The 16,423-nt window shown below is 41.8% G+C and overlaps 1 protein-coding gene across 2 annotated transcripts in view; it reads right to left on the reverse strand.

The window, feature by feature from the left end:
• Positions 1-16,423, reverse strand: part of calcr.L (calcitonin receptor L homeolog) — a 155,083-nt gene that overhangs the window by 18,994 nt on the left and 119,666 nt on the right. For both annotated transcript variants that reach the window (XM_041565895.1, XM_018267316.2), the window contains exons 9-11: positions 5,257-5,410; positions 737-797; positions 580-646 (exon numbers count right to left, since the gene is read on the reverse strand). In XM_041565895.1, the coding sequence (XP_041421829.1) occupies positions 580-646; positions 737-797; positions 5,257-5,410 (282 nt within the window). The remainder of the gene's footprint in view (positions 1-579; positions 647-736; positions 798-5,256; positions 5,411-16,423) is intronic.

Below are 16,423 nucleotides of genomic sequence, written 5' to 3' on the forward strand. Positions count from 1 at the left end.
CAGTTTGAGTGATGTGACCTGCTTCCCTTTCCCCCCAGTAGCCCATCAGCAGAACAATGGTAAGGTATAACAGTTCACTGGTAGATATAAGAACAGCACTCAATAGTAAAAATCCAAGTCCAATTGCAATTCTTTCAGTTACATTGAGTTGGAGAAACAATAGCCTATCTGAAAGCAGTTCCATCATGAAGTGCTGGCTCTTTCCGAAAGAACATGATCAGGCAAAATTACCTGAGATTTTTATTTGCAGTGTAAACAAGTGTAATTTAAAAATAAATACTATGCCATGAAAATCATGACAGTATCCCTTTAAACCCATTTACAACCCAGCCCTGCAATTCCCAATGGTCTATAGAGGGTTATCCTCTCAACAGAGTCAATAGGTTGTTGGGCAAGTTCATGTGAAGGTACATTTTTATTTATACCTTCAGAAGAAAAATATAGGTAGGTTATCCTTTAAGAGAAGTGATTTGGGGTCATTGCCCATGGAAATATCATATCAGTATAAATAAAAATAGGAGTGGCTATGTAACCACAGAGAAGGTGTGAGCCAAAAATATCATAAAAAATAAAACTTACCAGTAGTGCAGCCATGATAGGGCCATGAACAATATAAAGAAGGTGGGTTTCCACGCTCATCCAACAGCTGAAAGAAAGCACATTGCCATTATTATAAAGCATTGCAAATACATGTATATATGGCAAGGCTTTTATATAGATTCAGTGCATTACTCACTTGTCGTCAAAATACTTTGTTCTTGCAAACGCATGAATAGACGCAGGCACCAAAGGGAACCCTGATAGAGGTAACAATAAAGTCATGTCAAGGCAAACTGATTTAATTGAATGGCTGTGACTCTTGTTTTATTCACTGCATATACTATATAGTGAATAAAGTACCCCCTCTTGTAAAATATAAGGATATTATAAGTTACCGAGGAGTTTCATGACCATATAAAAGTACGAGGCCGAAGGCCGAGTGTTTTTATACAGGTCATGGAACTCCGAGGTAACTTCTAATATCCTCATATTTTACAACTGGGGGTACTTTATTTATTATAATACACAAGTTTCAGTGAGTCATGTGACAGAAATGACATCACTACTCACCGTTTATAACTGATGACATCAGAACTCACCGTTTATAAGGATATAATTTACAGGATATTCATGGCTTTTGTGTATTATATATATATATATATATATATACATTATGTGGTGTTTATACAAAGGGCCTGTAGGTGTTATACTGTGTACATACTTTCTAGACTGTTAAAGTATAAGTCTACTCATCCTCGGCTACCAAAACATAACAATTATTATACTGTATATACTCCGGACAGGGGAAAGGAGGTGACATCAGGGGGTGGGAGGGTGACTTCGGGAGGGGGGATGGGTAATGTCAGGGGATGGTTCACGATATCAGGGGATAGGGCTACGACGCGGCAATCATCATTTGGCTCATCACAACGTCATTTAAGGAGTGTCCTGTCCGGATTTCCAAATTTGTAAACCAGACAACCCTTACAAAATCTGGGCTGTCCAGGTCAAAAGCAGATAGCTACAACATTTGCTACAAGATTACATTTAGAAAAGTGTTTCTTTTGCAAACTCATTCCACTTTGGTAGGACTTTGCTGAACTTCCTATTTAACCAATATAAATGCTTCATTAGCAGCATGGTGGATTAAGTATTCCCAGGCAGCAAATCCAAAAGATCTTTAGAAAAGGTCTTGATTCAGCCAAGCTCTTGTGTTTTGTGAGGACCGAATTCATTCCAGTAACCTTTAAGTTTTAAACTGCATTACCAGATTACAGATGGTTACAGAAATGGCAGGAATAAACATTTACAAACATAGTGAAAGAACTGAATTGAGATGAAGCAGGCTGCTGCTAATCCCACTGCAACCACTGAATTCACTACAGCAGGGAGAAACGAACTCACGACCGCACATGTAACAAAACTTAGTTGCAGCCAGAAGCAAGTACACATGAACAATACAGGGAATAATATTCAGTACAGGAGATAATAAGTCAACTGCTGCTGAACTACAACTCCAAGACATTGGTTCTTGGGCACCTTTAAAGGGCATGTAAAGGCAAAAAATTTCTTTAATGAAAAAGAAACCTATCTTCAATATACTTTAATTAAAAAATGTGTACCGTTTTTATAACAAACCTGACTGTATGCAGTGAAATTCTCCCTTCATTTACTGCTGTGGATAGGAATTGTCAGACGGTCCCTAACTGCTGAGCAGGGAAACAATCATACTTATGAACAGCAGGGGGAGCCCCCACCTTACTTCCCAGCCATGCAGAACTCAAGCAGCTTTGTTTATGACGATCCCTAAGCAGCCCAGACCACACTGAGCATGTGCACAGTCTTAGTCTTGCAAAGATGTTTAACAAAGTTACAAGATGGTGACCCCCTGTAGCCAACTTTGAAAGCATAAATTATTTATTTGATTAGGCTTGTGGCGCAGTAAGTTCATGTTTATATTTAGTATACAAAATACAGCATTTCTAGCCTTAGTCTAATTTAGACTTTACATGCCCTTTAAGCTACTCACATAAAGTTTGAATATTGAAAGTTGGTTACTTCTACTGTTAGCCTAAATACATTATTTCCATAATTATCACAAGATGAGCTGAACGATATCACATTTACTGAAGAGACTAAATGCAATAAAATAGCTTTAGAGTAAATAAAATCCTTTTATCTACATCATTTTAAAGGAGATATAAAGCCAAAAAATGAAAACTAATTTAGAGTGGTCCCATGGAGGAGGAAACTGGAATTTATAAAGTCTGGTTGGTTCTTACAAAATACATTGTATATTGTAGATTTGTGAATACGAATTTTACATCCCCTAATTTTAAGTTTTCCTTCATTTTATATTGTTGTTTTGTGCTCCCACCTATATATTATGTATAATACATTTCCCTGATTTTACATTTCCCTTATTTTAAACCATTTTTTTCTGGTCCCCTGAAAAGTGTAAAATGGTGGTTCTACTGTATATGTATAGAGTATATTTTAGGTAAATGTATTATTCTTCATTATTACTAATGCAATAATAGTGGGGAGGTACAAGAATTAAATACTGCGTTGTATAAAACGATTTTAATCAAGTGTCAAGGTCCATTTATCTGTGAGTTAAAGTGATAGTGACACATCTATGTTAACTGAGCTTGTTCCTCTCTAATTTCTATTACAGATGATAAGAGAAATTAGTGCCCATTTATCATCTCAGACATAATGCTATCATTTATTAAGCACTTCAAATCAATACAGACAGTGTTTCCTTTCCCCTGATATCTTCCCCCGTTACATTACGCCACATCTTAGCCCTATGTAATCTTTAAGACATTATTCATTGCCTGGAGGAAAAAGAATTTCATAGGGAATTAAGCCAGAGCGTCTGTGCCTTCTGAACAAAATGTAGCTTTTTAACAAGAACGTTCTATACAAATCAAGCAGATTTTCTCTTCTAGTTCTAGTTGTCTACTCATTTCTTTGTAGCCAAATAGTTAGTGATGGGTGAATTTGGGGCATTTTGCTTTGCTGGGATATTCTCGAATTTCCTGCCAAATTCGCGAAACGGCAAAAAACAAAGTTTTTGGCACCGGCGTCTGTTTTTTGTTGCCGGTGTCTGTTTTTTTCGCTGGCAAAAATGCACTTGCATCCAAAAAAACAGATGCCGGTGGATTTTTGCTAATTTATACGCCGGCGGGAATTCACAGCAAATTTGCGCCTTGCAAATAAATTCGCCCATCACTACCAATAGTATTTGTACAAGAAGGGTTAATGGGATTCTGTTATGATTTAGTGACATGATGTAGTGACATGATTTGCAGCCGAAAAATCTGCCGCGTCATCAGAATAGCCACATGCATAAAAATGGTCACGCGTCAAAATTATTCGGAAGGCCATTGACTTTAATGCATCTGGACAAAATAGGCGCGCACAGAAAAATTGTTGCGGGAGTCTAAAAAATTTGACTCCCATTGACTTCAATGCATTTCGCAAATTTTCAGACGAAGCAAAACGGGACAAATTCGCCCATCACTACTAATCCAATGTATCATGTCCTAAGCCAGTGGTTTCCAAATCATGGGCTAGGGGGCCCAGGTTAAAGGACAGTAAGTATGAAATTTAAGAATGATTATCCCAAAACATACAGGATAGTGTCTATCACCTTGTTATGAACTAAGAAAAGGCCCAACCAAAAGTTTGACTGCAAAATGGGGCCTTAACCCAGGAAGTATGAGGTCACCTGTACCATTAATGTATAATGTATTGAGCACATTGAGGTTAATTTTTCTTATTTCTTTTAAAGGCTTATCCACTTTTTTTCAAAGTTCTACTAAAGTGGTAGTACTTTGCAAAAGACTTTTCCGAATACAACCTTACACCTCTGGAGAAGCGGGGTCACAGGGGGGCCCCCTCCGGCTCTACATAGATGCATATGTTCAGCAGTGGGGAGAAAGAAATTCTGGACATCAGCAAAGTTCCATTGCTTGCCCGGTATCTTCATCATTCATTTGCATAGTATAAATTATATAGCAAATATGATTAACCCTATGCAACTGAACATAGGCGCTTGTGCAGTAGCATTTATTGCTTCTTCTGATAAATAACTGTTGTTTCCCCCATCTGCAGGCTCTATAAGTCCACAAACAATATTATGTTTATAGATGCCCTTTAAGGTGGAAGCCCATAGTGGCAGGACCCTCAGAAACTGTCAGGCTACTTGTCATTCACTAGCCATTATGAATGCAGCAAATCCAGGATTCGTTTCTGGATTCGGGCAGAATTCTGCCTTTTTCAGCAGGATTTGTATTCGGCAGAATCCTTCTGCCTGGCTGAACCGAATCAGAATCCTAATTTGCATATGTAAATTATGGGGCAGAAAGGGAAATTGCGTGACTTTGTTTAAAAGAAAGGAAGGAAAAAGTACTTTCCCCTCCCGACCTCTAATTTGCATATGCAAATTAGAATTTGGATTTGGTTCGGTATTCGGCCGAATCTTTCACAAAGGATTCAGGGGTTCAGCCGAATCCAAAATAGTGGATTCGGTGCATCCCTACTAGCCATATACAGTGCTGAGGAATATGTGAATATCTATAAAGATATTGTCTTGTAATAAACACAATTATTCAGGCAGTACAAATAGCTACACATACAACATTATTTTGCTTGTGGATATTAATAATGTCTCCAGATGACAATCACCATTCTGAGCGTCTTACTCACCCCAGCCGAGCAGATAATACCAATGTAAATGCTGTTCTTCTGCAAAAACTGCCACCACTATCAGTGTATGGAGGTATATTCCTTCACAAAGCATCCAGAAATAATTACATCCCAGCATGTATTGGCTAAAAAACTGCAGCACTTTGCAGCTTACCTGGAAAACACAAGTGGGGATTAGTGTACAGTTAATATGAAGCCAAAAATGATCATACCAAGTCTATTTTGTCAGCTCGCCAAATGAGCAGGGGTTGCTATTCAAGTGATCCTGAGCTCAGATTAACGGGAGTGTTGATAGGCTCCACAATGTACTGCTCTGCGAATCTCAGCATATAACCTCACAGTGCCTTACAACAGGAACATATCCTCTAAAATATGTTAGTTTTAAATAGTTGCCTAGCCTCTTGGTCTTTACCCAGGGTTGGACTGACCCACTCAATGCCTGAGTCCATTGTTCCTGCCTCCAACTCTGTTACCAGCCCAGCGGCGGCAAAAACCCCCAGGTACAATCGTACACCGTGGTGGCGGGGCTGAAGGTGGTTTGCAGTTGAGGGCCCGGAGGGGACTTTGCAGCAGGGGCAGGGAGTTCCCAGTCTGACCCAGTCTTTACTCTTTGGGCCAGATTCAATTTGATGACAAAAGCTTATCTCCTTATTCAATTCCAGATGTCCCCATAGAGCCAGATGCAAAAGAAAAACGTATCTCTGTTGAAGGCTATGGGAAAAAACTGAATTGGGAGAATAGTTTTTTCTCCTCAAATTGACTCTCACCCATAATTTCTTGAAACTAATTTGTGGTCAATGGGAGTTGTGCTGGTCCTATTGGACCGCTCCAAATCAATTCGGTTTTCGTGTTTTTTTTTTGTTGCTAAGAATAGTCATAAAAACTAATTTTTTAGAGGTTTTTAAGGTATTTGTATTTTTTGGCGCAGAGTTTTCAGTTTGTACTTTTTTTAATCCGATTTTTTAAATAAATCTCAGGGCATTCATCGTTTAGGGGTATATTTATCAAAGAGTGACGTTAGAGATCTCCATAGTCGTCTAGAGTGAAATTCCGCCACTCTCCATTCATTTCTATTGATTTTATATGTTCTGAATTTCTACTGCCTGTCTGTAAGTAGATCTTGTATATTTTAAGTGGATTTTAATAAATGGATTGCACTATATAAGTTTTATCTTCTAAATAATCTGGGTTTCCTGCATTTAATTGAAACACACATCCCTGAAGTTCCAATCCTTTGTTGCATATCAGATCAATGGCCCCGGTGGGGACTGTGTATTAAGCCCGCTTTCAACTTGCTCCTGTGATTAGGCTGACTCACTTAGTAACCGGTTTTGGTATAGTCACGTTTGTCACTATTTACTGAGCACTTCACTCTATTAAACTGAGTGGATATACTACACTACAGTATATGCGCTTTCATTTTTTGTGCGCTTCCTTTCTAGTGTTCACAAGTTCAGTTTTGGAATCCATCCAGAGGGAAGGATAACAAGGAAGCTGCAAACACTAATTAATTTAAAGAACTTGAATAACCACATAATAGCGTAGTTTCATTATTTGTTACTGTATAAGGTTTGCCCCCAGGGTCTAGCCTACCATTTTGGGATAATGTGCCAGCTACTATGAAATACAAGCATATTAGATGTCATCAATGAGTAGGGATGTAGCGAACGGCGGAAAAAATGTTCGCGAACATATTCGCGAACTTGCGTCAAAAATGCGAACGGTTCGCGAACGTCGCGAACCCCATAGACTTCAATGGGAAGGCGAATTTTAAAAGCTAGAAAAGACATTTCTGGCCAGAAAAATGATTTTAAAGTTGTTTAAAGGGTGCAACGACCTGGACAGTGGCATGCCAGAGGGGGATCAAGGGCAAAAATGTATCTGAAAAATACATTGTTGACACAGCGCTGCGTTTTGTGCTGTAAAGGGCAGAAATCACACTACGTCACTCAGGTGATGTTTCTGGACACGGAATGTGAAAAAGCTCACACAGCTAGGTGGCACTTGGTTAAAGACTGGGCAAACAATGCCTGCAAGGGCAACGTATACAGTAGTGGATACGGAATATATTATTGCTGCTGTAAAAACATCACACAGGTGATGTTTACAGACACGGAATTATTATTGTTATTTAGACAGAATGTGAAAAAGCTCACACAGCTAGGTGGCACTTGCATACCTCCCAACTGTCCCTCTTTTGACCACTCAACCCCCTGTCCCTCTTTTGTACTGGAAAGTCCCTCTTTTCTCTGCACTGAACAGCCAGAAAAAAAACAGTTTCTAACTTAATTAGCTTTTGGCAGAGAGCTCAGAACAGCTAACAGGTGCAAATAAGATACTTTGTAACAATTTTGACTCTGGTTGGTGCTGGTAGTGGTGAACTACTAGGAGGAGCAGCACACCAGTCCCTCTTTTCTCTGAACTGAACAGCCAGAAAAAAAACAGTTTCTAACTTAATTAGCTTTTGGCAGAGAGCTCAGAACAGCTAACAGGTGCAAATAAGATACTTTGTAACAATTTTGACTCTGGTTGGTGCTGGTAGTGGTGAACTACTAGGAGGAGCAGCACACCAGTCCCACTCCCCAACACAGCTAGACTAATAGCACTGGGCTCTTACAGTAGCAAAGTAAAAAAAACAAAAAATAAAATAAAAGCAGTCCTTACAAGGACTATTGGGTTACAGGCAACAGTCAGCAGATGAGAGATCAGAAGCAGTGCCCACAGCAGCTACATACAGAGCACTGCAGTAGAAGGTAGATTACTAGCCAGCAAAGCTACCTAACCTAAAATGTCCCTCAAATCCCTGCAGAGTTCTGTCCCTACAATGCAGAGCAGTATCAAGTAGATTACTAGCCAGCAAAGTTACTATCAACTGTCCCTCAAATCACTCAACAGCTCTCTCCCTACACTAGCTCTTCCAAGCACACACAGGCAGAATGAAAAAACGCTGCAGGGCTTCAGTTTATATATGGAAGGGGAGTGGTCCAGGGGGTGTGGGGGTGGTCCAGGAGGGAGAGCTTCCTGATTGGCTGCCATGTATCTGCTGGTCTAGGGTGAGAGGTCAAAAATAAGCGGCAGCTAAGGCGAACCCAAATTGGCGAACGTCGCGCGACGTTCGCGAACATTCGGCGGACGCGAACAGTCAATGTTCGCGCGAATTAGTTCGCGGGCGAACAGTCCGCGACATCCCTATCAATGAGTTCTATTAAGGAAACAATTAAGAAATATGCATTATACAAAAATAATATACCTCCTGCTATATAATAAAAGGCTATCTCACAGCAGGGGCATATTATTTTGTATTCCTCATTTCCTCTCATCCTTTAATTTGGTGAAACGGAGATAAAATTAAAAACAAGACGCTAATTAGCCACATTATTCTCTCTCTTTTCTATGTAAAGTTCTGTTAATTACTCCCTGGAAAATCTAGTCCTTATGCTATCTGTGTCTAACAAAAGGGTTAAATAAATTGTGACGCACTTCTCGGGTCTTTCGGGCCAAATACGCTTGCTGCCTATCATTGATTTAAATAAAAGATTAACTGTTCATTTTCCAGCATGCTACTGACAATTTGTTGACAATTGGCAAAATACTGGGGATGAATTGACTTGTATGTTGATTTGCTAAGCTGTTAAACCAATACTAAACTGATAAAAAACAGAAAATTCCAATCGGTGATGAACTCACGAATATTAAAATATTTCACCTAGCCTTCGTGACTTTTGGCGCATGCGCAGTAGATCTGTACCGGATAAATGCTCCTACTGCGCATGCGCCAAAAACGCTGGTCAAAGCAGGAAGAAGACCGCTTGGGAGAAGATGGCGCCTGTGAACTCCGTGGACTGGACCTGCGCAGAAGGGTGAGTAACAAGTTAGAGGCATTTGCCCGGGGGGACAGGTAGGCCAGGGGGGAGGAGGGAGGGGGGCAACACTGGGGCGGGGGAGGGTTTTTGCGCCCAGGGAATTTCCTTCTCCTTTAAGAGGGATATAAATGAGCTGAAGAGAGTACAGAGACATGCAACTAAACTGGTTAGAGGGATGGAAGACTTACATTTTGAGGGTAGACTGTCAAGGTTGGGGTTGTTTTCTCTGGAAAAAAGGCGCTTGCGAGGGGACATGATTACACTTTACAAGTACATTAGAGGACATTATAGACAAATAGCAGGGGACCTTTTTACCCATAAAGTGGATCACCGTACCAGAGGCCTCCCCTTTAGACTAGAAGAAAAGAACTTTCATTTGAAGCAACGTAGGGGGTTCTTCACAGTCAGGACAGTGAGGTTGTGGAATGCACTGCCGGGTGATGTTGTGATGGCTGATTCAGTTAATGACTATAAGAATGGCTTGGATGATTTCTTGGACAGAAAGAATATCAAAGGCTATTGTGATACTAAGCTCTATAGTTAGTATAGATATGGTTATATTGAATTTAATTAAAAGTAGGGAGGGGTGTGTGTATGGATGCTGGGTTTTCATTTGGAGGGGTTGAACTTGATGGACTTTGTCTTTTTTCAACACAATTTAACTATGTAACTATGTAATGTTCTATGCATACAGCTGGCCAGTGAGAAAGACTTATTTCCAAATTCAGTTTCTTTTCCAAACAGGCTAAATCAGAGTATCCAATGGAAAACTTTACTTTACTAATTAGTGCTAGAGGCAAGTGCTATTAAATGTCTCTGACAGGTAACTGTGCTCATCTGGGCACCCTTTACTGCAAATCTTGCCTCTTCTGATCAGCTGCCTACATGTTCATAGCAAGAATGTGGAAGGAAATTACTAGTAGCTGAGTGTTGTACTGTGTTAGCCATAGAGCAAAACCAGAAAATATAAAGTAGGTGATACCTTTATATTGCTAACTTAGCACATTATAGAGTATGAGCTTTTGGACTATTTAGGTCCTTGTTTCAGACCAAATAGTCCTAAAAGTAGAAAAGTACAGGTCAGTAAGGGTACGTTACTAGCGCATAATATTTCCCAATGGCTAATATATTGTGTACTAAAAATGGCAGATAAACAAGGCAGAGACACGGCACCGAGAAGGCACAAACCAAAGCTCATGGTACAGGGATCATGGTACAGGGTTTACCTGCGGATCTGCGGGTTCGGGCGAACCTCAGCACTTACTTTGGGGGCCGCTTCCAGCTTCTATTTTTATTGCCCCTTTTGTGACGTTATTGGGGGGGTGGTGCGGGCCTATAAATAGAGGGGAAGAGTTGGTGCAAAAAACCCAACCCGTATATCACTAATGCACAGGGACAAAGGATTCACTCCCCCTTCCTTATCCAATTTAGGCCCTACGCTAACTGGCCACAGCAGGGGATTTCAAACCATGTGGGATTTTCAGACCATTGAGGAACCATTGAGGAACTTAACCCTATGTGTCCCTACAGCTATGTCCTAGGCCCTTTATTTACTTTGTATGCTTCTTCACTTTGGCCAATTAATCAATTGAAATGATTTCCAATACCACCTCTATGCTGATGACACTCACATTTATCTTCTCTCCTAACCTCTACCGAGATCTCTTACATCAGGCTCTTTTTTGTTTGTCAGCCATTTCTATTTGGATATTCCTATCCTACTTTACATTTATCTATGATAACAATTTTCCTCTTTACCCCTCCACCACCCATAACATTCCAGAAATCTCTATCGTAGTCAGCAACCTCACTATTACTCTGCCCATCTGTACACTGCCTTTCACTACAATTCTTGGATAAAATGTAAACGACCGACCACAACCCTCAAAGCAGTTCACAAGTCTGTCCCACTCTATATTCCTTAAGTTACTGTAGGGACCTATAGGATATCCTATCCCTATAGAGTTAATCCCCTACCTTTTGTATGTAGTTCTCTTTTCCCTTGTTATTGGGCCAAGCCCTTGTAACTGGTAAAGTGTAACACCCACACCTATTGGACAAAGAGTGTAATGACACTCCCCTGCCACACTGCTATATAGTGCTGTGCAGGGAGTGTCCTCTTCCTCTTTGGCTCCTGGTGCTGCTGCTAGGTGAATCTCCACTGAGCCTGGGATCACCATAGGCCCCAGTAAGCATTTACCCCAGAGGGACCTGACACCTTTGGTGCTAAGTCGGGGACCAGGTAACCCCGTGAACGAGGACCAGCTAAAATAGTAAGATACTGTTATAGTTCTCTCTAGGAGAGAAAGACAGAGAGGTGTAGCATAAAGAGCAGCTGTCGCTCCAACGAGGATTGTAGTAGGGAGTAGCTTCCCACAAGGCCTGTTTGCCTTTAGAGCAGGGAACTCAGTTGATAGGCATCTAGGTGAGCAAAGGACTACCTGTACCCTACCTGATAGATCCCGATCCCCTCACTGGCAACGTCGGTTGAACTGGGAATTGATGTACACCTATCTGCAATATCTTTTGGGAGTCGCACCTGTCTGACTGTGAACCTTGTACTGTCCAAAGTGATTCCACCTGCTGTGTCCTCAGTATATTTGTAAGTAAACCTGTGGTCATTTGCCTCTGGCATAATAAATCTGTGCTCCTGTTTTACCTTTTTAAAGAACCTCCTGGCGTCCATTATTCTATTTGCACTTATATGCCTGTGAGTTGTAGTTCAACTACAGTTTAAAGGGGAAGCTTCCATTTGGCGAAGGCTCTGCCCTGGGTGAAGATTCGCAATGTAACCCATGCTCACTACCTAGCTGGTCACCCTTAACTTCTAATTGGCAGATTAGGCCAAGAAAGCGTTAAATTTTTGGCGCCCAACGTGGGGCCACGCCCCTAAATCCAGGCTATTTTTGTATTTTTGTGATTTAGTGTTTTTGTGCACTGTCGCTTTAAATTTTCGTGACAGGCGGCGGACCCGATTGGCAAAAGGCTGCCTGCACGTCTTTTTCTACTAAATTGCTAGGTTTTTCCCCCTAGTATCTCAGGGCCGTGGGTTCGGGCTTGGAGGTTCTATTCCCGATACACGAGCCTGCGCCATAGCTCAAGTCTCGCGAGTGTGAGATTTCGCTGCGCCAATCTTTTTCCCGCGCAGTAACTGTTGGTGCGCTTTTGGGAGTAAGGCGGTCCCTGACGTCACGTCCCGCCGCCATTTGGTGAAGAGACTTTGCAGAGAGAGGACGTGTGCATCACAGCTCCACCTGTTTGTGCCTGTGGACTTCCGGCGGCTGCTTGGAAAGTTTCCCTGCACTAACTACTCTTCACCCCAAGGGGTACCTGCTTGCTACCGTTTTCTTTTTCAGCAAAACCGGAGGATTTCTGCATCACTCCTGTTCAAGGTGCTGCACCATCACGGACCACGGCTGTGGCCCATCCATGTGCGGACCTTCCGGACTTCACTACTGATTACCCTGCGGCTGCGGGTATAGTGGAGGACTTACTACCTACATTCTTCATACGGTAAAACCTTTTCCCCATTATTATGGCTGACCATTCTTGGGAAGGTTGGGCGGATGCGGAAGAAAACCTAACTGGGGCTCCGCTGTTCTCAGATGAGGACATAGAAGATGTAGACTTTGGCCTTAGATATATTTGGGCCGGGACATATGGAGAAAAACTAAATGTCCACTATAACCGGATAGTTGTTCCCTATTGCGGGCACTGTACCCGTGAACTATCCACAGAGACCTGCAACTTTCACTCAGCGTGTCCCTATTGCTTTCACGAGTGCTGGTTAGGTCCCTATGTACTTTATGCTGATCCTAAAAAGGGCATAAAGACAAAATCCATCGCTACAGACACAGATGGATTGTCTTCAGTGTCAGGAGACTCTGCTCCTGCACCTGTTCCCGCATATCCTCATCACCTCTCCTCAGTGCGGCCACCCACCATCCAAAGTCTGCCCACTCCTATAAAAGCTTTGTGTACTTCACAGTCACAGGGAGTAGGCGCTAGTGGGGATGCAGCCACAAAGAGTGAGGATCCACGTGTTCCACCCAGAGGGAGGGGGAGTACTATGCGCAGGAACCCTGATGTTGTACCTAGGCCTATCACTCCTAGGCCGGCCACACCCAAGCCTGCCACGCCTAGGCCTGCTACTCCTAAGCCAACCACTGCACCAAAAGATGAGGCTTCATCCACAGTGGTTCCATCAGAGCTTCCAAAATCTCAGCAGCCTGTTGCCTGCTTGTCAAGACCCTTGCTTTCTCCAGAGGCACAAGGTTTCTGGGTCTCTCAGGGAAGGGCCGACCCTAAGAAGGCACGCACAGTGTCTAGGGTGCAACGCATCATCAATGCCCGTGTGCGTGACCGATGGGGTTATCCAATGCCCTATGCACCTGAGTGGGTTTATGATGAAGTAGAGAGGAATTTGGAAGAATGGCTTTATGGAGAACTTTTAAAGAAAACAGATGTGGGACACAAGGGATTGTTTCAAAGCGATCCACAGAAGCGGCAGCATGACATGGTCTTCCTCTGTGACACCCTCAGCGAATGGTGGTATGGGCGTACCATCTTAAAGCACCATGTTAAAAGTTGTGGGAAGTTTCAAGAGGACCGCTTCTTCAGCTTGTCAACCATTCTGCCTAATGGAGGGAAGGTAGAAAAACCTCACCCTTCCTACTATCTATTCTACGAACACACCCTGGAGAAGTATGGGGTGAATGTTTGAGCTGTCCACAGTGGTTCCGGCTGGACCCTGTGTGTTGTAACTTTTCAGTATTCCTCTAAGAGAGAGAATTCCTCTTAGAGATGATTTGCTTACACTTGAGGACGTCGTTTGATTGCCCCAAGTTTTGGGCCTTCTACATTGTTCTTCAAGATTGATGCCCCAAGTTTTGGGCCTTCTTCATTGTTTTGTTCACTCATTGTTCCATTTCTGGACTTCTGAACATTGTCTGGAACTGTAAATAGTTGGGTTCATGAGACAAAGACTGCTGAGCCCCCACCAAAAACTCTTCTACCTCTAACTACTCGCTGAGTAGCACTTTTATTCTTTGCCTTACTACTCCCCAAGTGGCTCTCAGTGACTTTGTACACTTGGGTAGGGGGGAGTGTGATATGAATAAAGCTTTTGGTTATGGTGGGGTCATGTAACTCAACTGCACAAATGAGTGTTCATGTGTGAAAAGAAATCTATGCTAATTTTTCTTTCCAGCCAAGCCTGTGCCTGGACCTCCTGATACACTATGGATGGTTCAAGTATCGTAAGTTAAGTGCCTGAGTGTTCCTTTAAGGACCTCATGAATGTAATAAAGTTATGCAACTGATGTTATTTGCACTGAAACTTATCCAATACAGTATTGCACTTTTGCTCTTTACTGTTCTTTTCTCCACAGTACCCATTGTTACCAGGTATTCCTCAGGAGAGGATACCAGAAGAGTGATGTTTCAATGGTATTGTTGGTTTGCACTTATATATTCACTTTGTTACTATTGTGTCTATATCATTTCACCATTGTCGGGACGAAATGGATTTTTCCCCCGGGTGTATGTAGGGACCTATAGGATATCCTATCCCTATAGAGTTAATCCCCTACCTTTTGTATGTAGTTCTCTTTTCCCTTGTTATTGGGCCAAGCCCTTGTAACTGGTAAAGTGTAACACCCACACCTATTGGACAAAGAGTGTAATGACACTCCCCTGCCACACTGCTATATAGTGCTGTGCAGGGAGTGTCCTCTTCCTCTTTGGCTCCTGGTGCTGCTGCTAGGTGAATCTCCACTGAGCCTGGGATCACCATAGGCCCCAGTAAGCATTTACCCCAGAGGGACCTGACACCTTTGGTGCTAAGTCGGGGACCAGGTAACCCCGTGAACGAGGACCAGCTAAAATAGTAAGATACTGTTATAGTTCTCTCTAGGAGAGAAAGACAGAGAGGTGTAGCAGAAAGAGCAGCTGTCGCTCCAACGCTGATTGTAGTAGGGTGTAGCTTCCCACAAGGCCTGTTTGCCTTTAGAGCAGGGAACTCAGTTGATAGGCATCTAGGTGAGCAAAGGACTACCTGTACCCTACCTGATAGATCCCGATCCCCTCACTGGCAACGTCGGTTGAACTGGGAATTGATGTACACCTATCTGCAATATCTTTTGGGAGTCGCACCTGTCTGACTGTGAACCTTGTACTGTCCAAAGTGATTCCACCTGCTGTGTCCTCAGTATATTTGTAAGTAAACCTGTGGTCATTTGCCTCTGGCATAATAAATCTGTGCTCCTGTTTTACCTTTTTAAAGAACCTCCTGGCGTCCATTATTCTATTTGCACTTATATGCCTGTGAGTTGTAGTTCAACTACAGTTTAAAGGGGAAGCTTCCATTTGGCGAAGGCTCTGCCCTGGGTGAAGATTCGCAATGTAACCCATGCTCACTACCTAGCTGGTCACCCTTAACTTCTAATTGGCAGATTAGGCCAAGAAAGCATTACATTACCTAACCTAACCACTTGTTATGCTCTAACCATTGACTACTGAGGTCATTACTTCTTCACATACACTCATTCCAGATTTCACTAGAACTACTACCCATCTCAGGAATGCTCTTCCACAATCAATCAGAATTTCTCTCAATCGTTCAACTTTCAAACAATCTCCTTAACTCTCCAATTTCATCCTAATACACTTTAAGCCCTGTAAAAGTGCAAATGCCCAATTTCTCTCTTTTCTTACCCCTGCCCCACCCTGTACCTTATGTCTCATACCCCCATCTCATTTTAGATGCAATGAACAGGACCCTTTTTTCTTCTCGTATTGGTTACTATTTCTATGTAATCTGAATGTATAATGTATAAGCCCTTCTAGTGGATGTTATCTTATATATAGGATTTATAAATACAAACAATAATACTTTCTTTTACAGCAAAAACACATGAAAATAAATAGTAATAAGTAATAAGCTGGAAATACTTTGCCACTGAAATAATACCACTATCACAAAGACAAGAGCTGTCAGAGAATGAAATAAAAGACCATGAAAGGGAAAACCGGGAGATGCAGTAAAATAGATTAAGACATGCTGTTAGTTATAAAGATAGCTTTTACTTCAGGCTTTATTCTTTAAAAGGATCCTTTTATATGCCAGTTTGAGAATAATACTGAGAATGTAGGAAAAAATGTGTTTTCCAATAGCTATTTTTAGAGAATGCATGGTTTTCTACTCTTGACAGCTTTTACATTTTGTGTAATAACAATAATTTCGACAGAGGAGATTTCCTTGGAGGGCAAGAATGAAAGAGGAAAAGTAAAACAAAAAAAAAAAA

This window comes from Xenopus laevis, chromosome 6L, assembly GCF_017654675.1.
Source record: "Xenopus laevis strain J_2021 chromosome 6L, Xenopus_laevis_v10.1, whole genome shotgun sequence".
Taxonomy (NCBI): Eukaryota; Metazoa; Chordata; class Amphibia; order Anura; family Pipidae; genus Xenopus; species Xenopus laevis.